The sequence below is a fragment of the Ovis canadensis genome, chromosome 1 (assembly GCF_042477335.2).
Source record: "Ovis canadensis isolate MfBH-ARS-UI-01 breed Bighorn chromosome 1, ARS-UI_OviCan_v2, whole genome shotgun sequence".
Lineage (NCBI taxonomy): Eukaryota > Metazoa > Chordata > Mammalia > Artiodactyla > Bovidae > Ovis > Ovis canadensis.
In genome coordinates, this window is record NC_091245.1 from 121,149,062 (window position 1) to 121,177,057 (window position 27,996).

The following is a 27,996-nucleotide window of genomic DNA, read 5'->3' on the forward strand; positions in this document are numbered from 1 at the left end:
TTATTAAAAGTTTGCTTTATTTTTCTGTTGTATCAATACTTTATTTTTCAAGTATCAATACTATCTCCCAATTACATTTTATGCCTTACAAACATTAGCACGGTTAGTATCACCTCATCAACAACCAAATAATAAATCAAACTAGGTCCCGGTGGTTATGTCCACATCTAGATTGCCAGGGTGATCAGGAGCTCTTATTTGTTTGCTTTAGCTTTTAGTTCTTGGTTATATCTATAAAGAAAACAGAAAGAAAAAAATCATGAATCAGAATAAACAGATTCATTTCTTAACTAAAATTTTTTTTTCTTTTTGTGGTTGCATTGCATAGCATGTGGGATCTTAATTCCCTGACCAGGGATAGAATCCATGCCCCCTGCGGTGGAAATGTGGAATCTTAACCACTGGACCACCAGGGACGTCCCTAGATAATATTTATAACAAGAAGGGAATGAGAATCATATTCCATCTCTTCTTTTTCACTAGTCAAGAGACTACACAGTTGTAAATACAATCTTCCCAGGGGCTTGTAGGTAGAAATATGCAGGAAGGAGAATAACCTAAGGACTTTATTTGAATCTGGCTTGAAACTGTCAAAAAGTCTTAACTGACTTACAGTTTGTTGTACAAAAGTATTAATTTAATGTAAGAGTATTTTCATTCTTGAACTATATGAGAGTATGACAAATATGAACATATGTATAAAATTTACCAAAACGTAGTCACCTAGAGCTTTTAATTTTATACTCACAAAGCATCTTCCCTGAGAGTAAAATCAGTTGGCAATGGGCCTGTCTAGTCACTAAAAATATAATTCTGTGACACAGGCTGGCTACTGGGTTAGGAGGTGTAACATTTAAGTTTGTTGAAACTAAGGACAATTTCTTCAGTTCTCATTAATTCTCAATTCTCATTAATTCAAAGAAGAATTAATCACAAAGCAACAGAGACTTTCCATTTTACAACACCCTGGGCTTCATTTACTAATCTTCTCAGTTGAAAACAGAGTGGAAAACTGAACAAGCATAAAAAGGAAGCTATTCTATGAAGTCTATCTTACCTCCTATATTTCTCAAAAGGTCCTGATTTCAAATATTCAACCATATTTTCCTAAGTGCTCCAGAGAGTCCAACATTTTTATTTCTAACTAAATCTCTCAATCTGCTATTTTAATTGTAAGGCTAAATATCCTTTTGTTAAATTGTATCTGAATTTCTGATATTAGAAATTACATTTCTGAACGTGGCAATTAGTGTTCTCATAGTTTTACTATCATGAGTTAATATCAGGTTAAAATAAGATGGTGTATGAGAAAAGTACTCTGTGAATAAAATCACTGTACAAACTGAAGTTTATATAGATATAAGTTAAGACCTAAAAATGGTTATCAGGCATTTGTTGAATGAATGAGTATTCATCTATCAGTTATGTGCTAGATTATTAATTAAGCTGCAAGTAAAGCTAGGTATGTTACAGATGAATGAAATTAAATGTACTATACACTACAGAATAGAATGCTTTCTGAAAAGAAGGTATATTATATAGCTCAATGTTTTCTAATTTTTTATTGAGATCATTCCATTTTTTTAGCCAAAGAAAGCTGTTATTCATAACACTTTTTTTGTAATTTAGGAAGGTCCTATGGTTTAAACAAAGCCAGAGCCTCATTCTAAGCTCATTCCAGACTGTTAGCTAGTCACTGACAAATAATATTAATTACTGAATAAACAGTTTCAAGGGCTTCCCAGGTAGCTCAGTGGTGAAGAATCTGCCTGCAATATAGGAGATGCGGGTTTGATCTCTGGGTGGGGACATTTCTCTGAATAAGGAAATGGCAACCCACTCCAGTATTCTTGCCTGGGAAATCCCATGGACAGAAGAGCCTGGTGGGCTACAGTTCATGGGGTCACAAAGAGTCGGACACGACTGAATGACTAAACGACAACAAAAACATGGTGAGCTTACCTCCAAATACGAAAGAGCTGAGAGGCTCCTGCTGTCCCAACAAAGAAATTAACAGCAAATAGACTCCAGTTTTTTGGAATAATTACCAGTGAATATCTTGACCAAATAAAGCCTGTTGAAATAAAATATTTTTAAAAAACAGCATAGGTATTGCTGCAATCTTATCTAAACATTTAATATTAGAGTAAAATAATTAGACTATGATTTTATTTTCTTGGGCTCCAAAATCACTGCAGATGGTGACTGCAGCCATGAAATTAATAGATGCTTGTTCCTTGGAGTAAAAGCTATGACAAACCTAGTGAGGATATTAAAAAGTAGAGAGATCCCTTTGCCAACAATAGTCAAAAGTATGGTTTTTCCAGTAGTCATGTATGGATATGAGAGTTGGACCATAAAGAAGGCTGAGTGCAGAAGAACTGATGTTTTCAAATTGTGGTGCGGGAGAAGACTCTTTTTTTATTTTTGGAGAAGACTCTTGAGAGTCCCTTGGACAGCAAGAAGAACAAACCAGTCAATCCTAAAGGAAATCAACTCAGAATATTCATTGGAAGGACTGATGCTAAAGCTGAAGTTTCAGTACTATGGCTATAGACCTGACTCACTGGAAAAGATCTTAATGCTGGGAAAGATTGAGAGCAGGAGGAGAATGGGGCAACAGAGGATAAGATGGTTGGATGGCATCACCAACTCAATAGACATGAGTTTGAGCAAACTCGGGGAGATAGTGAAACAGAGTAGCCTGGTGTGCTTCAGTCCATGGGGTCGCAGAGTCAGACACAACTTAGCGACTGAAAAATAGGGAAAAAAGGTTATAATCTGAGATTTAATGAAGTTGGTATAATTCAGCATTACACAAAATACTCAGTTATTACATCAAAGAAAAATTTTTATAATCCTCCTTCTGCCTTCTTCTGCTATAGTCTAATAACTGCTTAAAGGTAATACCATTAGTTTCTTTGTGTGTGAGTGTGTGTGTATGTATTTCAAATGTTAAACAATCAAGTAAATTGATGTAAAACTAATTATTGAATGTCCTATGCAGAAGATGTTCATTTCATGTACCTGTAGCCATCAAAACAGCAGATTGAGCCGTGCTGAGTTTTTCTGCAGGTCTGGCCATGTCAGCCAATCCAGCACACACCAGGCCCTGGAAATGAACATTTTTTTTCAATGTTACTCTTTCTTAGAAGTGGAAGTATCAGAAAGCTGTTATAATTTTAAATTTCTTGGTTAGATAATTTTTCCTTAATGTTGAAGTATACATGGTCATTTCTTCTCTGGCATATTTTTAATACTGTCTTTTATAGAATCATTCTACTCATACTCCACCACCAGCATCAGTCAGAAAGTTTAGTAATGAGTCCTAAGAGAATATTAGTTATGCTACTCTACCACACAGATTAGAATACATAATAGAATGATTTTTATTGATGAAAAATTCACTCCTACACAAAATAAAGAGATACTAGGACAATGAACCCCTATATATCCATCACCCAGTCAACAATTATTGAGATTCTGCCATATTTACCTTTCCTCCTCCCTTTCTCCTTTTTTCTTTAAGTATTTTAAATCAAATTCTAAACATGTCATTAGACAATATGGTCTTAAGAAATTCATTTTCAGGACTTCCCTTGGGGTCCAGAGGTTAGGAGTACGCATGCCAATGCGGAGGACATGAACTGGATCCCTGGTCTGGGAAGATCCACCTGCCAAGGAGCAGCTAAGCCTGGAGCCACAACTACTGAAGCTTGGGTGTTCTAGAGTCCGAGTTCAGCAACTACTGAGCCCACGTGCTACAGCTACTGAAGCCTGAGTGCTCTAGAGGTGGTGCTCTGCAACCAGAGAAGCCACGGCTCACTGCAACTAGAGAAAGCCTGTGTGCAGCAACAAAGACCCAAGAAAGCCAAAAATGAACAAACAAGTAAGTTCATTTTCAGGTTTTATTGAATTCCTAAAAGATGCATGAAACATTTTTGTTTTTTTCCTCCTAAATAGAACACATGCATACTTGTGAATATATACACAAATTTAAACCAAATTAAAATGATTTTTATTTAATAAAGTCAGTGGTTCAAGAAAGCAGTGATTCTGGCTCAAAAAGTGGCAAATGGTTAAATACAGAAGTGGAAATAGAGGTATATCATGACTAACACTACTTTTCTTCATAATTTTCATCCATAGTCATGTGATTTTCTTCTCAAATATCTCCAAATCACCACTCTTACATTCTTCTTCCAGGTCCTAATATACATTTTCTCTCTTGCATATTTGTTCCACTTTGGCAGGGTGGAATACTGCCCTTGTATAGGGGAAGAAGGGGACGGTTTCTACCATTATTCTACTTGGTCCATGTATTACTACACTGTGGCTTTTCAAACAGATTTATGATGCCTAGAGGCTATGTTCTAGTATTGTCTTTTGGAAGAAGGTAGCAGCCATGATTTTGTTTATGCTCAGAGTATACATTTCATTTCTAGGACATGTTAGTAATCATTCTCTCTCACAAAGGTCCTGAGTGCCCTCTCCCACAGTTCTTTTTCTTTTCTTCTTGAAATCATCTTCTCTCTTAATATGTATGTATATATTTTCTGATCCATTTACAAAGACGTTGTAGAAATCATGCCCTTTGACTCGCTAGTATTTTAGTGTATATTTGCTAAGAACAAGACTATCTTCCCATTTTCTTAAATATTCATAATCCGATCACAAAATTTAACATGGACAAGACATTGTTGTCTAATATACAGTTCACAGTCAAATTTTGACACAGTTAAAACTGCCCCAAAAAGTCTTAAAAAAATTTTTTTTCTTGTCTAGAGTAGTTAGGTCAGGAGAATACACTGCATTTGGATGTTAAACCTTTTAGTCTTCTTCTGAAATTGAAGTATAGTTGTTTTATAATACTATATTAGTTTCCTTTCCTGAATTTCTAAAAATCCTTATTTCTATACCACTGTAATCTCATGTAAATTATCTTAGAAAATCTTATTGTGAATTTACTTATCTCTATCATTTACTAGCTTGATGACTTTGGTCAAGTTACACAATACTCTCTCTTTTTTTCGGCCATGCAGTTTATTGGATCTTAGCTCCCTGACAAAGGATTGAATTTGGGCACCCTGCAGAGGAAGTGCTGAATCCTAGCCACTGGACAGCCATGGAATTCCCCATAACACTTGTCTTATATTCTTCATGTATAGAATGACAGTATTAATAGCTACCCTTGCAAGAGTGATATATGATTAAATGAGATAATATGATTTAAAGATATTTAGCATAGTGTCTGGAAAATATTACTGTTAGCAACGACAAACAGTCGTTTACATTTTTAGAGGAACAGAGGTAACGGAATATTAGCCTCTGTACCCTTTTCTGTATTTCTAGCCTCAGGGGCTAGAAGGTTGATGTTCCTCTTCTTTATTATGCACTTTACTCAAATAATAGAACTGTAGAGTCAGAGAGTGCATGGAGTATACCGAAAGATTGTGTAAATTACTCCCTAACATAAGAAGAAAGTACCAATTATAGAAAGGTCCAAAGTGACTTTTAAAGGGGGGTCTTGTAAGTGTTAAGAGCCTAGGCTTTGAAGTCATATTAGACCTGACGGCTCACATCCTGAGTCTGTCGTCACTTAACAACAGTTTTAGTTCTTTGAACCTTGGTATCTTTACATCTCAGATTTTTTCTGGTGAAGATTAAATATGAGAGAGTGTATTAAATAACCCAGTATAGACAGTTTGGCATCTAGCAGATTCAAGTTATTTCTCTGCTCCATCAATTAAAAACTGGTTTTCAAATGTGTGTGATTCTTTTTGGCACCTGATTATCTCCACTGGGTGGACTAAATACTCATCAGATAGTGTAAAACATTTTTTTCCTTCTTTTCTTCCAATATTTTCTTCTCTAGTTAAAAAAAAAACAACTCATATAACACTTTTAGAGGAGTGTAAAAAACAGTGAACAACCACTATATAATATTCCAATTCCAAACACTTAAGAGATAGCAAAGTTCTCAAGATTCTAAACTGTGAATTAGCCTATTCACAGTTAGGAGTTACAGCTGGAAAAGTGAAAGTAGTTAGATACTAAAAATTAGCATAGATAATCTTAAAACAGTTTGACTTATTCCTAAGAACAGAAAGAAAAAAAAATTAGCTATACAATATGGTATACTGTTCAAGAGTTAAATATAACCTAGTCTGTGCAAAAAGACTATGAGCAGAAAGAAAAAAAAGCTCTGAATTGACCGTCACATAATAGTTTCCCCAGGTTAGCCGAGGGGCTTCCCTGATAGCTCAGTTGGTAAAGAATCAGCCTGCAATGCAGGAAACCCTGGTTCGATTCCTAGGTCAGGAAGATCCCTGGAGAAGGGATAGGCTACCCACTCCAGTATTCTTGGGCTTCCCTTGTGGTTCAGCTGATAAAGAACCGCCTGCAGTGCGGGAGACCTGGGTTCGATCCCTGGAGGCTACCCATTCCAGTATTCTGGCCTGCAGAATTCCATAGACTGTATAGTGGGCTAATTATTCTGTATTTCAAGTCACTGAAGTTGTCCTCAGACCTGTTTATACCAGTTTTGTTGCAGAGAAGCCAATTCTGACTCCATGTTGGAACTGTTTCTTTGACTTGCTTTTTGCTGCTTTTGTTATTATAATTATACAGAACAGCCTGCCTCAGAATCCTGCCCCTCTGCCTGACTATAAAGTGCCTTTGTTCAGAACCTTGTGCACCTGTAGATGGCAGGAGGGAAGAAATCAACACATCCCCTGCCTGAGGCTTGCCATTCCAGGAGACTGGCAAGATTAATGGTCTTTTTACTTTGCTTCCTCACCTTCCCCCCATGTCTGATCTATGAAAGAACCTGGCATCCAGATTCCGATAAGATAGTTATTTTGAGGCGTTAGGCTGCCATCTTCTTGGTCAGCCAGCTCCTCAATCAAAGTCTTCCTTGCCCCAATCCCTCGTCTCTCGGATTCACTGGCCTGTTGTGCAGCGAGCAGAGCAGAGCAAGTTTGGACTCGGTAACAGTTTTATTTAATGTAATTTATCTAATTTAATGAACTAGGTAAATAGCTGATATACAAAAAGAGGGTTGCTGTTTCTATGAACCAAAGTGATTGCTTTGGAAAGATTGAATAGAGGTAAGTTGTTAAACTTGCTATCAAATTTGGTGTAAACAAGACAGATACAAAAAGATTGGTAGGGGGAAACATAGAAATCTAGCAGGTTTCTATTACCAGACTATTATGAAAGAGTCTATAAACTTGCTCTGATTTAAAGAAAACTGAACTAAAATTATACAGGATGCACTGTGGCTATAACTCTTCCATGATAAATGATTGGAACTCAAAATCAGTGGATCCACACACAAAGCCCTGGCATTATAGTAAACAATTGATAAATGAATATGTGTTTGTAGTCTTAGGGTTAAAATAGTTAAAAGTAAGTAATATTATTTTTGAGAATTATCCAGTTTGACCTTTATGATTATTTGATTTCAACTAAAGTGGCTAAGAAGGATTCAACCATAGTTAAATATCTAAAGAAGCACAGTCTAAAATTCTTAAGGTAGAACTTACGTGAGAACAAGACACAGGAGTTTCTATGGTTGTGCTGTCATCAGGAGACTATGCAGGATGTCAACATGAACTTAAAATAGATATTTTTAAAGGAGATAGTGGAGAAAGCACTTATGAGTATATAATACCGTTAATGTTTCAAAACACTGATAGACCAGATCAAAGAACCACCAAAGTGAAGTCACTCAGTCGTGCTCGACTCTTTGCGACCCCATGGACAGTAGCCTGCACCAAGCTACTCTGTCCATGGGATTTTCTAGGCAAGAGTACTGGAGTGGGTTGCCATTTCCTTCTCCAGGGAATCTTCCCGACCCAGGGATCGAACCCAGGTCTCCCTCATTTTAGATAGATGTTTTACCGTCTGAGCCACCAGGGAAGTCCAAAGCTATTGGTAAAATAAAGAAACATCTAAATTGTGGCAAATTTGTGATCAGAGGACCCCTCACAAATTTACTGTAAATACAGTAAATCAAAACTTTTTTTTGGGTAAATTTTTATTGGAGTATAGTTGATTTACAATGTTGTATTAGTTCAAGTGTATAGCAAAGTGAATCAGTTATACATACACATGTATCCACTCTTTTTAGATACTTTTCCCATATAGGTCATTACAAGGTATTGAATAAAGTTCCCTATTGCTATACGGTAGTTCCCTAGTTATCTATTTTACCATTCTTACTTTTAAAATAATGTTTCTAGAAACAATATTTCAGAAATTAATTCCACTTTGTAGATGCATAATTTTAAGTGTTGGTAGGGAGAGAAGAGGAAGGCACTACTAATATACCTTTCATAGTATTTTTTTTAAATACTACACTGCTTTTAAATGTTTACAGTATGAGCAGAATCATTAAAGTTGATATTCTGTAATTTCTTTTTTAAACTGATAGAGCCTTTTCGCAATATACAAATCTAAAAAAAGAACTGCTCCCTAGTTCTCTGTAAATATAGTTCCCAATCACTAATTTACTCTAGTCCTGTTCTATAGGTAAGACAAAAGGGCACAGATAGAACTTGCGTAAGGCCATAAAATTGAGGGATAGCTAATTCCAGTTCTAACATTCTTAACTACTTAGATTTACAACTGAGTTTCTGAACTGTTCTAACAATTTAAAACTACACATTTAAAAGAATTAAAATATCCTACAACCCAACAACAAAAAACAACTTTATTAAAACTTGGGCAAAGAGGTTAAATATTTTTCCAAAGAAAATGTAAAAATGGTCAATAAGCACATGAAAAGATGCTTAGCACAGCTAATAATATTAGGGAAATGCACATCAAAACAATGCACCACTTCACAGCCATTAGGAAGGGTATTATAAAACAACAATGAAAGTAACAAGTGTTGGCAGGCATGAATGGAAACTGGAAACCTTGTGATTGCTGGTGGAAACTTAGAACAGTGTAGCCGCTTTGGAATGTAGTAAAGCAGTTCATTAAAAGATTAAACATAGAATTACCATATGATTCAACAATTCTATTCGTAGTTATATACACAAAATAACAGAAAGCAGGGTCTGGAACAGATATTGTATGGACACCCAGGTGTCTATCAACAGAAAACTGAAAAAACAAAATGTGATATATACATACAATGAAATATTATTCAGACTTGAAGAGGAAGGGAATTCTGACACAGATGAACCTTAGGATATTATGCTAAGTGAAAAACGCCAGGCACAAAAAGACAAATACTGAAATACTGTATGATTTCATTTATAGAAAATACCCAGAGTAGTCAAATTCACAGACAAAGTAAAATGCTAGTTGCCAGGGGCTGGGGAAGAGGGAAAGGAAGAGCTATGGTTTAACAGGTTCATCGTTTTAGTTCTGCAAGATCAAGAGTACTAGATCACAACACTGTGGAACAATTATCCTACAATTAAAAATAAATTAAAAGAAGAGTACAGGAGATTGATTGACTAGTGATATACTCAACTCTAAATAAGAGGTTAAGGGACTTCCCTGGTGGTCCAGTGGCTGAGACTCCGTGCTGCCAGTGCAGGGGGCCTGGGATCAATCCCTGGTCAGGGAACTAGATCCCACATGCCGCAACTAAATATTCCACGTGCTGCAACTAAGAACTTGCATGTTATAACTAAAGAATGCCTGAATGCCCCAACTAAGACCTGACACAGCCAAAGAAATAAAAAGTTAAAAAAATAAAATAAAAAAGAGGTTAAGATGTTAAATTTATGTGCATTTTATTACAATAAAAAAAGAAAGCCTGTAGACCAGTAGTTTTCAAACTTTAAGAGTCTTCAGAATCACCTGTAGGGCCTATTATTAAAACACAAAATACTGGGCTCCATCCCCATAGTTTCAAATTTAGTAAATCTGCAATGGGGCCTGAAAATTTGTGTTTCTAACATGTTCCTGGATGATGCCAAGGTTGCAGGTCCGGGGATGACATTTTGAGAAGCATTGCATCAAGCCAAAATGGGCCCTTCCAACATAAAATCAATGATTTGTTATTAATAGCCATTACAATTACTTCTTTTCAGCTAAATGAGAACTTTATGAATGGAAACTCTGGCATAGGATAAAAGCATTTACTGTGGAGTCAGAAGTTCCAGATTCTATCATTTATCAAATGTTTATATATATATATATATATATATACTGGATAAATTCTTCTGCTTTTTGAGACTAATTTATCCAGTGTATATATATATATATATTCTGCTTTTTGAGACTAATTTTCCTCGCCTCTATTTTGGTGTTAGTATCTTAAGTTCTCAAAGTAAGTTAATAACGAAAGTTAATTTTGGGCAGGGGGAGGGGGGAGTTCAAACCAATTTAATGTTTTACATAGCCACAAAATTTTAGAATGAACTTTCATGTTCTTAGGGCCCACAATTATAATCTTTTTGATGATAATTAGTTCCCCAAAGGGCTCCTTATCTAAGGAGTTCAAAAGACCCCAAGTAGGTAGTATGCTTATAGAGTAAAATGATACATCTGAGAGTATTTGTATGAAATTATTTCAAGCCGTACCATGAACACTTAAAGTACATCCTTCAGAAAAGTTACTTCAAATTAATAAGCTCTTTTAAAGAATATCTTTTTCAGTAGCGTCAGCCAAAACCCAAGACTTACCCATTTCATAATTGGAGCCCAGAAAAATACTGTTCTGGGACCTGGAGAAAAAAAAGAAGGAAAAATTTAGCAATTAACCAACTATTTTCTATATGTCTTTTAAACAGCCATCACCACATTTCAAAAACTCAAATATTTATCATTCTATTTCTAATAATTATTACTGTGCTTTCTGCATGCTTGTATTTAAGTTAAAATTTAGAGAATCACCATGGTATCAATTTTTCATACAAGTTGTTTTGATTTCCTTGTCAATTCTCTGTATTTTTGAGAACTATCAAAATTAGCTAAAGTATAATACAGGTAGTTTTGGAAAGTATTTTGCTTTGAACATGGAACTTAATATTTTATTTAAAGATAATCTTCAATTAGAGGAAATGATGAATTATGGAATTTTTGTGATATAAACCTCAGTAGACATATATATTCACTAATTCTATTAATATTTATTATTATAAATGATGTCACCACACGTATTCTAATAAAAGTTCTTACAAAAATTCTGTTTATCCTAGTAAAAAATTAATGAACCTAACTTAAAATTAATTTAACCTAACTTTAAAGGGCACACAAGAAAGGGAAAAGTCCTTGCTGTAGTTATTCTGGTACTCATCCACCTCATGCAAAATGTTCAAGAAATGTTGACAGTATTTTTGAAATACTGTATTTTGAATATATTTGAATTTCAAAATAGTGACAGCATTTTGAAAAACAACTCTGGTTTTCCAGATAACCTGGAATTTGAGAAGCATTGTGAATTTCAGAAACAAATAAGCAGTTTGTTTCAGAGCTGGAAGTAAACTCACAGATCATCCTTCATTTTTACCAAAAAGGTTCAGAGAAGTTCCATGACCTACTCAAGTCACGTGGGTAGTAAGCCCAGCATTGTAACTAGAAACTAAATGTTCTAACTCTCAAACTTGTGCTCTTTAACCAATAACCAATAACATAAGTTCTTACTCTTCCAAATTCACATCTCTTTTAACCTTTCAGGGTATACAGTGACAGTAAAAAAACAGATTTGTCCATGGTAAATCAAAAGCTAAATCCAATACACATCAGAGCACTTAATATTGTATGTATGTTCTCTACACGCTGGATCAACAAAAGACATTTATTTCTTAACATAATTGCACATAAGATTTTTAAACCAACTCAAAATTTTAAAAGTCTAATTATATTCATGATTATTATTTCTACCTTAATATTCTACTTTACTTTGTAGAAATAAATAAATCACATCTAAAAGGGCGTAATCACCCAAAGGTAACACATTTATTTCTCTTCATCTACTCCAGTAATATTTCTCAATAGCACTATCATGTAAAGATGATTTTTTTTTTCCAATTTTACCCCTAGTAGATGAGCATGGGAATACCAGACCACCTCACTTGCCTCCTGAGAAACCTATAAGGAGGTCAAGAAGCAACAGTTAGAACTGGACTTGGAACAGACTGGTTCAAAACTGGAAAACGAATACGTCAAGGCTGTATATTGTTACCCTGATTATTTAACTTATATGCAGAGACAACAGGCAAAATGCCGGGTTAGATGAAGCACAAGCTGGAATCAAGACTGCCGAGAGAAACATCAATAACCTCAGATATGCAGATGACGATACGCTTACGGCAGAAAGCAAAGAGGAACTAAGGAGCCTCTTAATGAAGGTGAAAGAGGAGAGTCTAAAAGCTGGTTTAAATTTCAACATTCAAAAAAATAAGATCATTGTATCTGGTCCCATTCCTTCATGGCAAATAGATGGGGAAACAATGGAAACAGTGACAGACTTTGTTTTTGGGGGCTCCAAAAGTCACTACGGACAGTGACTGCAGCCATGAAATCAAAAGACATTTCCTGTAGAAAAGCTATGACAAACCTAGACAGTGCATTCTAAAGCAGAGACATTACTTTGCCACAAAGGTCCATACAGTCAAAGCTATGGTTTTTCTATTAGTCAGCTATGGATGTGAGTGTAGGACCATAAAGAAGGCTGAATAATGAAGAATTGATGTCTTCAAACTGTGGTGCTGGAGAACTCTTGAGAGCCCTGTGGACAGCAAGGAGATCACACTGGTCATTCCTAAAGGAAATCAACCCTGAATATTCACTGGAAGGGCTGATGCTGAAGCTCTAATACTTTGGCTACCTGATGCAAAGAACTGACTCATTGAAAAAGACCCTGATGCTGGGAAAGATTGAAGGCAGGAGGAGAAGGGGACAACAGAGGATGAGATGTTTGGATGGCATCACCGACTCGATGGACATGAGTTTCACCAGGAGATGGTGAAGGACAGAGAAGACGTGTGCTGCAGTCCACGTGGTCACAAAGAGTTGGACATGACTGAGCAACTGAACAACAACAAGGTGACTATTCACTGTCATTAATAAAGAAATGTTTCCAATCACATACATAAATAACCTTTAGAAGATAAAACTGAATTAAACCTATTATTTAAAAATAACAGATGGTGAAACTGAAAAAGCATGGAGCTAAAGAAAACGCAGGGATTTAATATAGATTTAGTTGTAGTTGTGACTTTAATTTGTTGCAGAGATCATTCATTCATTCATTCACTCATAGTAATTACTTCATGCTTTATAGTCTCCTAGGCACTAAGGATACACTGCCAAATAAAACACAGTGCTGGCTTTTAATAACTTAAGCACAGGCAGGTTACGTAAAATCATATCTGTAAGCTGTATAAAAACATTTAAGGGAAACAATTCTAAAGTGCTTTCCAGGAAAACCACTCTAGTTTCAGTTATATACCACCAATCAAAAGTGAAAATTAAAGCAGTGATAATACTCCTTTTTGGGGTGCATTTTGGCTGAATTACTATCAAAAGTAGTTGGTTAATGTTAACAATAAGGAGAGAAATTTGAAAAATATAAAAAATGGTATTTGATCCTTGTGTAACTTTTGCTTATTAATAGTTCTAAAAAAGTATCAAACAGTATAAACCATTGCTTACCTTTAGCAATATTAAGTGACTGTAATGTTACAGTTTGGACTATGCCACTGTTCAGCATATCATTGGTATATTTTTGTAGTCCTCTCAAACTAATTCACATTGTTCAACGTGATTTAAAATACAATGGGATTTAAAAATCAGATGTACTATTCAGTTCAGTTCAGTCGTTCAGTCATGTCCGATTCTTTGCGACCCCATGAATTGCGACACGCCAGGCCTCCCTGTCCATCACCAATTCCCAGAGTTGACTCAAACTCATGTCCATCGAGTCAGTGAGGCCATCCAGCCATCTTATCCTCTGTCGTCCTCTTCTCCTCCTGCCTTCAATTCTTTCCAACATCAGGGTGTTTTCAAATGAGTCAGCTCTTCACATTAGGTGGCCAAAGTATTGGAGCTTCAGCTTCAGCATCAGTCCTTCCAATGGACACCCAGAACTTATCTCCTTTAGGATGGATTGGTCGGATCTCCTTGCAGTCCAGGGGACTCTCAAGAGTCTTCTCCAACACCACAGTTCAAATGCATCAATTCTTCGGCGCTCAGCCTTCTTCACAGTCCAACTCTCACATCCATACATGACCATGGGAAAAACCATAGCCTTGACTAGATGGACTTTTGCTGGCAAAGTAATGCCTCTGCTTTTTAATATACTATCTAGGTTGGTCATAACTTTCCTTCCAAGGAGTAAGCGTCTTTTAATTTTATGGCTGCAATCACCATCTGCAGTGATTCTGGAGCCCCTGAAAATAGTCTGACACTGTTTCCCCATCTATTTCCCATGAAGTGATGGGACCAGATGCCATGATCTTAGTTTCCTGAATGTATTACTACTAATATTTTACCAATAATCTACTGTAATGAGATGTGTATTTACTTATATTGCAGGGAAGGCGATGGCACTCCACTCCAGTAGTCTTGCCTGGAAAATCCCATGATGGAGGAGCCTGGTGGGCTGCAGTCCATGGGGTTGCGAAGAGTCAGACATGACTGAGCGACTTCACTTTCACTTTTCACTTTCATGCACTGGAGAAGGAAATGGCAACCCACTCCAGTGTTCTTGCCTGGAGAATCCCAGGGATGGGGGAGCCTGGTGGGCTGCCGTAAGCGACTGAACTGAACTTACTTATATTGATAAATCTGGCTTATACATACGAGTTTCTAAGTAAGCTTATTGAAAACCTAGAACACTAAAAAAATTTTTTTTCCAGTTATAACTCAGTTTTATTGGCAAACAAAGGATAGTACACTCTCTAGGCATGAGGGTGGGGCAACCCAAAAGGAGAGGGGCCTCAATCCCTCTTGGCTTTCTCCTTTTATGTTTGTCTCCTTCTGGCCTTGAGCCTGCCCTAGGCAAATTGGGCTGGCCAAGAAGGGGGCCTGGCTGTTTCACCTGAAGTTCTCACTCCTGTCAGTGGATTTTCCTTTGTTCCGTTTTTGCAGGCTTTTTCCTTTGTCTTTTAGCCACCACCATTTTGGGCTTCTTTTTCCTATTCTAACTACCTAACATTCCCCTCCTCAAGAGATGGGAGGCCCAATTCTTTGGGAATAGGGGTGTCGAGGTCTCTCTGGCTACTTCCTGCTCAGCTGGGATGGCTAGGGGCATTGGGCCTCCCCGTCTTGCTCCTAGAACATTTAAACTTAATCCTAAAGTTCCTCTGTAGTTTATCTTACTTTCTCAGTCTTCAGGGAGCTGGATACCATCTTTAAACTAATAATTCTTCGAACACTAGAATATCATGGCATAGCCCCCGCCTTTCCTTATGGGCCAGAACAATATTCATCTTCTTACATACATATGACAGCTAGTCATTTTTATGCTTGACTATGTACTATAAGTTTTCTATATTTTAAATTAGAGCAAATCTAGACAGTACAGAAATAGTTGCTGGGAGAGTTAAAACTATTAAGGAATTCTAAATTTTAATGTTCTTATAACTGAGTGAAAATCTATATTTAATTCCTGAGTTATTAATCTTTAATCTAGTGTCCTGAACTTTGTACTGTTCTGATCACAGCCACTATTACACTTCTAGAACTCTGGCACATAATGATTCCTTCTTCTCAATATTTGAACAAAATATGGAAATCTTTAGTAGATCAGGTTGGCATTTTGAAAGAAATGTTTAAAGGATAGAAAACATGAAGGCATTGAGTTTCAAAATATAAATTCCTAATCCTAACTTGTTGTTGTTTAGTCGTTAACTCGTGTCTGACTCTTTGCGATCCTGTGGACTGTAGCTGCCAGGTTCCTCTGTCCATGGGATTTCCCAGGCAAGAATACTGGAGTGGGCTACTGTTTCCTTCTCCAGGGGATCTTCTCAACCCAGGGCTTGAGCCCACATCTCCTGCATTGGTAGGCAGATTCTTTACTCCTGAGCCACCAGGGAAGCCTAAGTTAATTAAATTTTAGCCCAGGACACTAGTTCTCAACCAGAGGTGATTCTGCTCCTCAAGAGACATTCACAATGCAAAGGACAACCCCCTACAATACTCCAGCCCCCAAATAACTATTGTGCAAAGTTAGGAAACCTTGGTCTAGGTGGACTGACAAGCTAGGCAAACGTGCAACCAGTTTCATGACTCTAAATCTTAGTTCATACAGCCTCCTCCCAATATCTGGCCTTGTCTTCATCTGGCTAACTCCAGTATCCTTCTAAAACTCATTGCAGGTTTTGTCTCCTCAAGGAGTAGATTAAATGCTCCTTCTCTGAACTCCCAAAGCAGCAGCCTGTCTATTCTTCTACTGTTTTCTGCACATAACAATTAAACTGAACTGCTTATGCATCTATTAATTAGACAAAGTCTTGAAGTTAAAGCCTGTTTCTTAGTTTTCCTAGACAAATAATACTTTTGAACAGAATTGAACTGGATGAACCATATCCAGGAGAGATGCTAATCAAAGATATTCAAATTTTAGGAAATTTGAATATTTGCCTTGATACTGCTGCTTCTTCAAGGATGAACTTCAGGACACCAGGTTCTCTGTACATTAGGGCTGTACTAGACGTTGACTCATTAGGTACTCTACTGTTACGCCATGATACTCCCCTTTCTGGCTCTTGAAAATTCTTTCCATGAGTCTGATGCCATAATGTACTAATCCTATAAGTCAATCTTTTCAAACTCTCTGGTTACTTTATTTAGCTTGAGTTTCTGAGATTCCTATCATCACACTTGGTTTATTTTTCTTTGTCATATACAAAGTCTCGGGGTCATATGCAGTGTCAATTACCAAGTTTATTTTTTACTCCTGCATGAGGCTTGGCTTCATCACTCCAGGATAAGCCAATACATTGTTTTGGTCTCTGGCTTTGGATTCCCAAACAGACACCATTCTTCTGTTTCAAAACTGACGCTTCCTCTTCTGTTACCCCCAAAACTGTTTCCTCTAGGGTTCTAGTTTCTTTATGAGCTGAAATGGTTGACCTTTCAGGGTTAATGAACAGTCAAGCTTTTCAGTAGCTTTGCCTGGTAACTGATTTACTCGACTGCCCTGTGCTTGGTGGTAGTTTTAAAATATCAACTGTCCTTCTCCCACATAACAAAACTAAACAAAAACATCAAACAGTAAATTATGGTTGCTAGAACAAAGGTCAAAAGAAGTTTAAATATTTTATTTAGGGAATAATTTTAAACTACAAAACAAAGCCTGAATTAGTTTAACGACGGCTAAGCACTGAATTTAAAAACATCAGTAGCATATATATATTGTAAAAATAAGACATTCTAAATTTCTAATTTTTCTGAAATGTCAGAGGATGCTGACAACTGATGCAAATAATTAGAAATGTGTAAGTGCAAACAACAAGTAGTGTTTTCTTCATTGTTTAAAAAAAGGGGGGAAATAGCAATACCCATGATCATACAATAAGTAAACAAAAATTTTTAAAGAAAACTTATTTTATTTCATCCTTCCACTTTTAAGTAGTCATTTTCTACCTTTAAAGTAAATAAGTCAAATAAATGTAGACATGTATTAATTTCGGTATAGAGGCTATTTTCTTTAAAACAGCAGTCAATCAATAATAAAAATGGTAATGAGGAAACATTCCAAGTGATTTTGACATTTAAAACATGAAACAAGTTAAAACAATTTTTTAATTGAAGTATGGTTGATTTACAATGTTGTGTTAGTTCCAGATGTACAGCAAAGTGATTCAGTCATACATATACAAATGTATATATATATATAATTTTTTTTTCTTTTTCGGATTCTTTTCCATTATAGGTTATTACAAGATGTTGAATATGTGAAAGTGAAAGCTTTGCTTCCCTGGTGGCTCAGCTGGTAAGGAATCTGCCTGCAGTGTGAGAGACCTGGGTTCGATCCCTGGGTTGGGATCTGGAGAAGGGAAAGGCTACCCACTCCAGTATCCTGGCTTGGAGAATTCCATGGACTCTGTGGTCTGACACAACTGAGCGACTTTTACTTTCACAGTTGGTCCTTGAAGTATACAATAGGTCCTTGCTATTTACCTAAAACATGAAGCTTAGACAAAAATGTTTTGCAAACAGGTACCACTCAAACAGTGAGAATACAATGTTACACTATCTTTCCTAGATCTGGGAAAAACTGGTTTATGTTCTGCAGTGACACAGCTGTTCTCACTGAAGAGCATTAAATAATAAAGTAATTAAATAATCATGATACTGGAAGTGATTATAATACCTTAAAATCAAGATAAGCATAACTAGAGTATCTAGCTAACAATCCTTATGATGAACGAAAAAACTTGATTAGGCAGAAATTTTAAATTGCTGAAAATATACTGAATAAAAAGCAGCTCTTAAGAAATTTAACCTGAAGTCCAAGATGAGAAAAATGTATTCCCATCAGATGTAAACGTACATTCTTTTAGACAAACAATTAACTAACAACACATTTTCATCTTGTTTCTTACAAGTCCACTTTTGGAAGTTGAAAAAGATGTCAAATGCTGACTACTTGAAACTATGAACTGTAATGTAAAACAAACGTATGGTTACAAAAGGGGAAAAGGAAGGTGGGGAGAGACAAATTAGGAGTATAGGATTAACAGATACAAACTATTATACATAAATTAGAGCCACAACAAGGGTTTACTATAAAACTATGAACTATTTTTAAGCATAACAAAAAAATTACAAAGAATAACATAATGGTCATTTTCTCTTGTGTTGTTAAATTTTGTCTGATTTTTAAAGTGAAACTGATGTTCTTTAAAGTTCAAATTTTTATGGAAGAATTTGAGGAATTCTGCAAGAGAATAATACAACCAAATATGTAAGAGACATATATTTTCAAACAAATTAACAAATCTAGTTGCCTTGATGAACTTGTTAATAAAACAATGACATATTGGTTATTTTATTTCCTAATTTCCTTATCTGAGAGGAATTTCTGCTAATGAAATACTTCATAAATTCTACCTAGAATGAATGTCATTTATCGTATAATTCTCTTCCTAGGGAAAGATTTCCTTCCTGGAACAGAATAAGTGACTTTTACACGCACGCAAATGTACACATATACAGATACTGAATAGAGGTGCTCCCAATGTTGAAAATAAAATTCTTATTGAAAGCCGTCCACTACCCTACCTAAATCCTTTCATAACATTTCTTTAGTTTATTGCTTTCAACATCCCTGAACTTTCCTCTGAAGTTCCTTGTATCAATCAAGTCTACCTTTTTGCTATCACGGAACCAGCTACTTACAAATTCTTAGAATTCATACATGTTATTATTCTTTGACACAGATACTGACTGCCAAAAATTACCCGTTTTTATTTGTACTAAAGCTAGTTCTGATTTCACAAGGAGAACATAGTGGGGCTACCATTTCAGAGTTAAGCAATCTTTCTGTCTTCTGTAAGCCTTGGAGAGAGCTTACTGAAATAGTACCCAGAACATCATGGGTGAATAATGACTTTTAAAATGCTGAATGAAAACAGGCTTTGGTGAAAATGCCAAAGAAAATAACAGGTGAAGTGACTAGCTATGATAGGTAATATGCATTTTAGGGTTGATACATTTTAAAATTATACATTTCTTCAATAACAGACTCAATGAATTTTAGATTTAGAAAGATTGTTTAAATTATCTAGTTCAGGCATTCATCTTATAAGCCAGGTATATGAGGTCCAGAAAGGTAAAATTACTTATATAAAATACATAGTACAGCAAGGATAAAAAATTAGGTCCCTAAAACCTAATCTAACAATAATAATATAGTATTCCCTGATGTAATCTGAGTTTCCTGAAGCCTCTAAAACTAAGAAAAGTCACAGCAGAAATACCAAATTGTAAACTGTTACAGCTGGAAAGGACCTTAAAGAAAATACAAACCCTCTTATTTTTATAGATGAAAAAGAAAAGGCACTTCTTCAAAGTTAATTTGTCTCATATTCATATAGCTCCAGATAGAGTAAGAACCAGAATACAGGCTTCTTTGACCCCAGTCGTCTTTCTACTATGCCATACCATAGTTTAAACATATTTCCATCTTTTATAGCCAAAAGTAATATTATTATGTCTTAGAAATAATAAACTATTATTTATTGATGTGTAGTTGATTCATAATGTTGTGTTAATTTCAGGTGTATGGCAAAATTATTCAGTGATTTTTATATATATATGTAAACACTTTTTCAGATTGTTTTCCCTTATAGGTTATTACAAAATATTGAGTATAGTTCCCTGTGCTATACAGTTGGTTATCTATTTTATAAATCAGTAACATGTATATAACAAACTATTTATAGCTTCTCCAAGGGCTTGCTTCTCCTTTAGTATATCTAATGAATCAAATTAGATGAGGCATAAACAGCCTAAACCACTTAAAATTAGTTTAAAATCAAAGGTTACGTTAAGTGTCAAATTAACATATTATAGCAAGTATTGTATTACTTTTATGATTTCTTCTGAGAATACACAATCTCTGTGGCCAGGGATTTTTATTTTATTCATTAAAATAACTCAAATGCCAAAACAGTATCCAATACACAGCAGGCCCTCAATAAATATTAAACAATTCAACTTTATTGGAGCTAACTAGTTTAAAGATATTCTATTTGACATCAATAACTTAAATATTTGAAATCCCAACTTTCCCTTTTGGTTCTCATTCCTAATTTTAAGCTAATAGAAGTTAATACTATAATAAATAATATATGTATACTTATATATTTACTATATAGTTAATCATAATATATACTAAACACTGCTAATAATAGTTCATTTAGTATGTTTTTATTTTAAAAATATTCTCTAGGTCTATAAGATAGAAAGGAAAAACTAAATCTCTGGTCTAGGAAAAAATGCAAATATTCCTGTTGTGAACACCTTAACGTACTTTTCTCATCAGCCTTCACAGAGAGGACATCATGGAATGCAATTCCATGCAATATTCTTAGCAATAGTAAGCTAAACAGAGCAACACATTTTGCAGAAATATTTTTCCAAAAGTTCTTCCACTCAAGCCAAAATATAACTCATTATAAGCAAAGCTATGGTAAGCAAAAATTATATATATAGTTAAGATAGTTATTTTATGTGCTGACTTAACTGAAGGATAGTTTTTATTTATTTTTATTATTTATTTATTTCTCATTTAATTGTTTCCTCAGTTTTATTGAGATATAACTTTTTTTTTTGGCTGCACCTCACTGCTTGTGGGATCTTAGTTCCCCAAGCAGGGACTGAACCTGGGCCACAGTAGTGAAAGTGCAGAGTCCTAACCAGGTAATTTCTAAGGTATAACTCTTTAGAGCTGTGGTCTCCTTTCTTTCTTTTTCTTTTTAAAATTTTTACATATGTATTTATTTATGGCTGTACTGGGTCTTCGTCGCATGCAGGCTTTCTCCAGTTGAGGTGAGCGGGGGCTACTCCCTAGTTGGGGAACATAGGCTCTAGAGCTCTAGAGTAGGTGTGGCATGGGGGTTTAGTTGTCCAAGGCATGTGGGATCTTCCAGGAGCAAGGACTGAACTTGTGTCCCTTGCATTGGCAGGTGGATTCTTAACCACTGGACCACCAGAGAAGTCCTTTCCCAACTTCTTTTGAACATACTGCCCCATCAGTTTAAAATATATTTGAGCATACACCCTTATATATACATGTTGACTCCATGGAATTCAGGTGTGTACAGATTTTCCTCAATTTATGATGGGGTTAAACCCCAATAAATCCACTGAAGGTTGAAAAGATCATAAATTGAAAATTTATTTACTACACCTAGCTTAGCCTAACCTACACTTAAATTGGGCAAAATCATCTAACACAAAGCTTATTTATAATAAATTGTTAATATATAATAAATGAATAAAGCTTATAATAAATTATTGAATATCTCATCCAACTTATAGAACACTGGGGCTTCCCAGGTTGCACAGTGGTAAAGATTCTACCTGCCAGCGCAGGAGACACAGGAAATGCAGGTTCAATGCTTGGGCAGGGAAGCTCTCCTGGAGGAGGAAACGGCAACGGAAGAGCCATGAACAGAAGCAGCCATGGGGTCATAAAGAGACACAACTGAGAGACAAAGAACGCAGCACACACGTACTGAAAGTGAAAAAAAAAATGGTTATATGGGTGCAGAAGAGATGCAATGGTTGTTTACCCTATGGTTGACTGGGAGTTGTGGTTTGTTGCTGCCACCTATAAGAGCACTGTACCACATATCACTAGCCCAGGAAAAGATCAAAATTAGGATTTCTACTGAATTTATACTGCTTTTGAACCATCTTGTAGAGTTGAAAAATCTTAAGTTGAAACATCCTGAGAGGGACTGTCTATTTACACATCCACATATATGTATATGTGCACTAATATATTTTATCTTATAAAATATACACAAAATGGAAACTTTAAAAGGATAAAGTACTAATAGAAGTTCTACTGTTTTCTTCCTATATTCCAAAGTTTCATTTTGTGCATCCTTTGGGACAATTCACCCCATTCTGGAGCTCATAAATACAAATGAAAGACACTCTTCCACTAATAATTTTTTTTTTCCAAACTAAGCTTGCCTTTGTGTGGATCACAATAAACTGTGGAAAATTCTGAAAGAGATGGGAATACCAGACCACCTGACCTGCCTCTTGAGAAATCTGTATGCAGGTCAGGAAGCAACAGTTAGAACTGGACATGGAACAACAGACTGGTTCCAAATAGGAAAAGGAGTACATCAAGGCTGTATATTGTCATCTTGCTTATTTAACTTATATAGAGTACATCACGAGAAATGCTGGGCTGCAAGAAGCACAAGCTGGAATTAAGATTGCCGGGAGAAATATCAATAACCTCAGATATGCAGATGACACCACCCTTATGGCAGAAAGTGAAGAGGAACTAAAGAGCCTCTTGATGAAAGTGAAAGAAAGTGAAAAAGTTGGCTTAAAGCTCAAAATTCAGAAAATGAAGATCATGGCATCTAGTCCCATCACTTCATGGGAAATAGGGAAACAGTGGAAACAGTGTCAGACTTTATATTTTTGGGCTCCAAAATCACTGCAGATGGTGATGGCAGCCATGAAATTAAAAGACGCTTACTCCTTGGAAGGAAAGTTATGACCAAACTGCTGCTGCTGCTGCTAAGTCGCTTCAGTTGTGTCCGACTCTGTGTGACCCCATAGACGGCAGCCCACCAGGCTCCCCCATCCCTGGGACTCTCCAGGCATGAACACTGGAGTGGGTTGCCATTTCCTTCTCCAATGCATGAAAGTGAAAAGTGAAAGTGAAGTCGCTCAGTCGTGTCCGACTCTTTGCGACCCCATGGACTGCAGCCTTCCAGGCTCCTCCGTCCATGGGATTTTCCAGGCAAGAGTACTGGAGTGGGGTGCCATGACCAACCGAGACAGCATATTCAAAAGCAGAGACATCACTCTGCCAACAAAGGTCCGTCTAGTCAAGGCTATGGTTTTTCCTGTGGTCATGTATGGATGTGAGAGTTGGACTGTGAAGAAAGCTGAGCACTGAAGAATTGATGCTTTTGAACTGCAGTGTTGGAGAAGACTCTTGAGAGTCCCTTGGACTGCAAGGAGATCCAACTAGTCCATTCTAAAGGAGACCAGTCCTGGGTGTTCATTGGAAGGACTGATGCTGAAGCTGAAAACTCCAATACTTTGGCCACCTGATGTGAAGAGTTGACTCATTGGAAAAGACTCTGATGCTGGGAGGGATTGGGGGCAGGAGGAGAAGGGAGGACGACAGAGGACAAGATGGCTGGATGGCATCACCGACTCGATGGACTTGAGTTTGGGTGAACTCCAGGAGTTGGTGATGGACAGGGAGGCCTGGCGTGCTGTGAATCATGGGGTCGCAAAGAGTCGGACACGACTGAGCGACTGAACTGAACTGAAGCTTTTAAGTAAACATTGGGCAGCATGATTTCACAGTAAACACTGGACAGCATACTTTTAAGTCAGGAGATGGGGGACACTGAGAACTGAACTTGCCAGGACACACATATGGATAGAACTCTATTCTTACTCTAGAGAAGCAGATCATTTTGTGCCATAGACAATATGTAGATAAATGAATGATGAAGACCACAGGTCTAACTATATATATATAGAATGCAATATTCTAAGTCTAATAAATATTTATATAAAGACATATTCTTGTGATTTGTCTAGACATATTTGTCAATGATACAATTAAATCTCAAAAATGTAGAATACAGCCTTGTATATTACTGTGAAAATCTCCAATATGTGAATCCAGTCTAATGATGATTAGATATATCATCGAATATAATGATTCAAAAACACACTATTATGTAAAATAGTACACAAAAACCTTGAATATTCCCTGTTAAGTCTTAGAACAATAGTTTCCTCAGATTTTACTCAATACTTGTGACAATCAACAAGTTATATTTTTCATGTTTCTCCATTTCTGCATTGGTGTGCCGACAAGTTTTTAATCACAATTTTGCAGTGATGGGTACTCTTACTCTGTATAGAGTGAACTAACACTAACATTTGTTGAAAGTCTATGTGCAAACACAGCTACATTTTATAGACAATATATCACTTAACTTTCACAACAATCCTTAAATTGTGATAATTCAGTTCAGCTCAGTTTAGTCATGTCCGACTCTTTGTGACCCCACGGACAGCAGCATGCCAGGCTTCCCTGTCTATCACCAACTACCCAAGCTTGCTCAAATTCACGTCCATTATTTTGGAGATAATTATTATTCCCATTTTATATATTAGGACTAAAGGTTAGGGGATTTAAGATCAAGTTCACACAGCTAAGTTTCAAATCCAGGTCACTCTGGCTTCAAAGCCTATGCTCCTTCCATCACATTGAAAAAAGGGTTACAGTAACTGAACTAGTCCAAGAGCATCTAGATAAAATACATGATCTACAAACCAATCTCAAATGAAAGATAATTCCCTTTCATTCTAAAAGTTGAATAAACTATTAAATAATAACCAATAAACTAATAAACAATGACTATAAGCGGTTAAAGCCAAGACCTTGGAAAAGATCACTATAAAACTACCCTCCAATTTTGTTTTAAGTAGTTTAAAATTGTTCCTCCTCTAGCCTGTCTTTATCCTACAGACCAAATACAAAGCTTAAGAGGGTCAGCACTGACCGCAAGAATTCAGTTGAGACTAAAGCCCAGGGACTTCCCTGGTGGCCCAGTGGTTAAAACTCTGAGCTTCCAATGCGGGGAGTGTGCGTTCAATTCCTGGTTGGGGAACTAAGATTCCCCACATGCCACACAGTTGGCCAAAATCATGCCATACAGGCCATAATCACGCCACACAACGCGGCTAAAAAAAAAAAAGCCCAGATTATTACAGAAGCATTGCTCAACTCTTCCTCCTGAAAATCTCTGCCACAAAACAGAGGACAATTTCTAAAAACTGTCCTAAAGAACCAAAAAGCAAATAAACTAATCTTCATTAATAAAAACCTCTCCTTAAAGGTCAATTTTATAAAGGGTAAACTACTGCAATAAACAATATTATACTAAAGCCTAATTCCAAGACACAGACTAATCCATTATCAAATTTGGAAATCAGATTTAGTAATCATAGATTCCCAAGAGCTGCTTCATAGTCAGATATGTGGGGAGATATACAACTTTCCTAATGACACCAGCCACAGAGACAGATTTAACTATGCAGAGAAAATGGCCATGGGGGGTTGCACTTTAATCTTTCCATTTATAACACACTTTCTCCTTTGCTAAGTCTTAGGCTTGAAAGTGACTTCAGAATGTATCTGGTTTGAGTTCCCAGCCAAGTAAGTACTATTACTAACGTTTGTACAACAGGTAACAGGATTTTAGACCTTAAATAAAGAGTTGGAGGCACTGGGATCTTCCAGTTTCTTACAGAATTATTTTTTCAACTACAAGAACACTGTTTCCCAATAGGTTAAAGAGAGAGCTAATATTTATTGAGGATTAACGAATAATCAAACACATATGTTATCTTTAACTCTCACATGGACCACATTTTACAGAAACTAAGATCTAGGATTTTACCCAAGGTCACATCTATAATTAGCAGCAGAACAGAATTTAAATCCAGGTCTGTCCCCACAAAAAGGTTCAGGAGGAGCTTGTTCAGTAGTAATTTAGGATAGACTAAAACAAACTAGACCTATGGGGCAAGGAATGACACTGACTCAGAAACTGGCCAACGCTTCTGCAGGCCTGTCAGCTGGAGCTGAAGGAAGTATGACCTTTACTCCAAACACTCCAGGGCGGTAAGACAGCTCTTCGACGCGTGGGTCAATATATCACTACTCATGGAAGGAAAGGGGAGAGAATGAGGTTTCCTGGTGGCCCAGACCCTTTCTTGGCTGCAGAAATGAAGAAGGGTCAAACCGAGAGGCCTGGTCCAGATCTGAGTGGTGCCTAAGAGAAGCAGTGCAACAAAGGTCGCAAAGGGCGCAGTCTTGAAAATCACGAGTTTTAGACATGTTGGAAAAGAAAATGTGAAAAACAAGGAGCATGGGAAAGTACACAGATTCACTTGAGGAACAGGGGTTGGGGTTGTGGGTGAATTGTCCACTGGCAGAGTTGTCAGTGGATCGGTAAAGAGAGGAAAGGGACAGGAAGGGAGGTCTCGGTGGGAGCCACTGGGTTCATTACCTGCCGGGTGGTTGTACAGCGGCCTCAATTTCTCAGGCAGCAGGAGCTCCACTTTATCAAGGACCCGATGGTAGGTGGCCCGCAGGCCCCGGACGCCGGCGGCTGACATTCCTGCGGACGAGTGATCGTGGGCAGCCGGGTGGTAGAGTGGCCGCGTGCTCGTCCCTGGCAGGCAATGTAGGGCAGCTCGTCACTCTCCCCTGTATCAACGTCTCTCGCCCTCTCTCCGTGGGTGCCTGCCCTTCCCGCTGCTGAGCCTGACCCCCAGCGAACTACCCTTTGGCCCGCGCTCAGAGAAGGTTGTGGGGGCGGAGACTCTGCGACGGCCCGCCCCGAGCCCGCCTACTGGCTTCTCTCCTCCGGGACCCGGGAGGAGGGGCTAAAGCAGGTGATTAAAGGATAGCCTCACCGAGTCAACCCAGAGGCCTACCGGCAGCGCGCTTGCGCAGGCAGAGCTGCCCACACTGATTGGCCCGTCCCCCAACGCAAGCCTCCAGTTTCTTCTTCCTGCTCTGGAAGCCATGTTGGAGAAGGGAAAGTGAAGTTGCATCGGCGGATACCCTTTCACTTTCGTTAAGGAGGTCCCCAGATAAAATGGACTATTCGGGCCTTCCGTGCCCCGACTAAAGATGACGCCGCACAACTCTCTTGCTTCCTTTGGAATGAGACTCGTGAGCGCGAGACTTACGACTTCAGCTACTTCTCTATTCCTCATTTATCCATAGAGTACTGAGGATTTAACTAGAATGGCCTGAACCCATTTTTCTAGGGTAAGGGCGGCCATGGCACACACCTGCCTCAGTGCCCAGGGGTCGTCATCTCGCGAGAAAGGCTTGGAAGGGCGGGTGTAGAGAACGAGGAGAGGGAGGAGTCGAGGCCGCCTACGCCTCCTCCTTTAGGAGGGGGTGCCGAGGGAGGGGACTGTTGCTGATCTCTGGTTGTTCTGGGTAGTCTGAGAAGGAGTATGAGGCGAGCTCCAGCCCGGGTACGGCCGGACTTCTCAGGCGAAGGCGCTGCTGCCGCCACCGCCGCTGCCATCTAACTCGCTGCGCTTGAGAGCCCCGGCTCGTGGATGGTGCCGTTGCGGCTCCGGTGTTGATCCGCGTGTCTCTTCCCCTCCTCCCCTCCCCCACGCGGTGGTCTCCCCTCCTCCCCTGGCAGAGCCATGTCTCGGGGTGGCTCCTGCCCACACCTGTTGTGGGACGTGAGGAAAAGGTCCCTCGGGCTGGAGGACCCGTCCCGGCTGCGGAGCCGCTACCTCGGTGAGCGGGGGCCC

At 37.7% G+C, this 27,996-nt stretch overlaps 2 protein-coding genes across 27 annotated transcripts in view; one reads left to right on the plus strand and one right to left on the minus strand.

Annotated features, from left to right (window-relative positions):
• MPC2 (mitochondrial pyruvate carrier 2) lies at positions 1-27,544 on the minus strand. The gene is made up of 5 exons (XM_069548858.1): positions 26,721-27,544; positions 10,651-10,691; positions 3,028-3,112; positions 1,963-2,074; positions 1-231 (listed from the first exon to the last, which is right to left on the minus strand). The coding sequence occupies exons 1-5, from the start codon at positions 26,827-26,829 to the stop codon at positions 195-197; spliced, it is 384 nt and encodes a 127-aa protein (XP_069404959.1). The 5' UTR covers positions 26,830-27,544; the 3' UTR covers positions 1-194.
• DCAF6 (DDB1 and CUL4 associated factor 6) overlaps positions 27,122-27,996 on the plus strand; it is a 185,403-nt gene continuing 184,528 nt past the window's right edge. For 11 of the 26 annotated variants that reach the window (XM_069548411.1, XM_069548447.1, XM_069548487.1 and 8 more), the window contains exon 1: positions 27,589-27,982. In XM_069548411.1, the coding sequence (XP_069404512.1) occupies positions 27,886-27,982 (97 nt within the window). In that variant the 5' untranslated portion in view covers positions 27,589-27,885. Of the gene's footprint in view, positions 27,983-27,996 lie in introns of all 26 variants that reach the window. The other 15 variants (XM_069548539.1, XM_069548574.1, XM_069548603.1 and 12 more) reach the window with 9 other exon arrangements.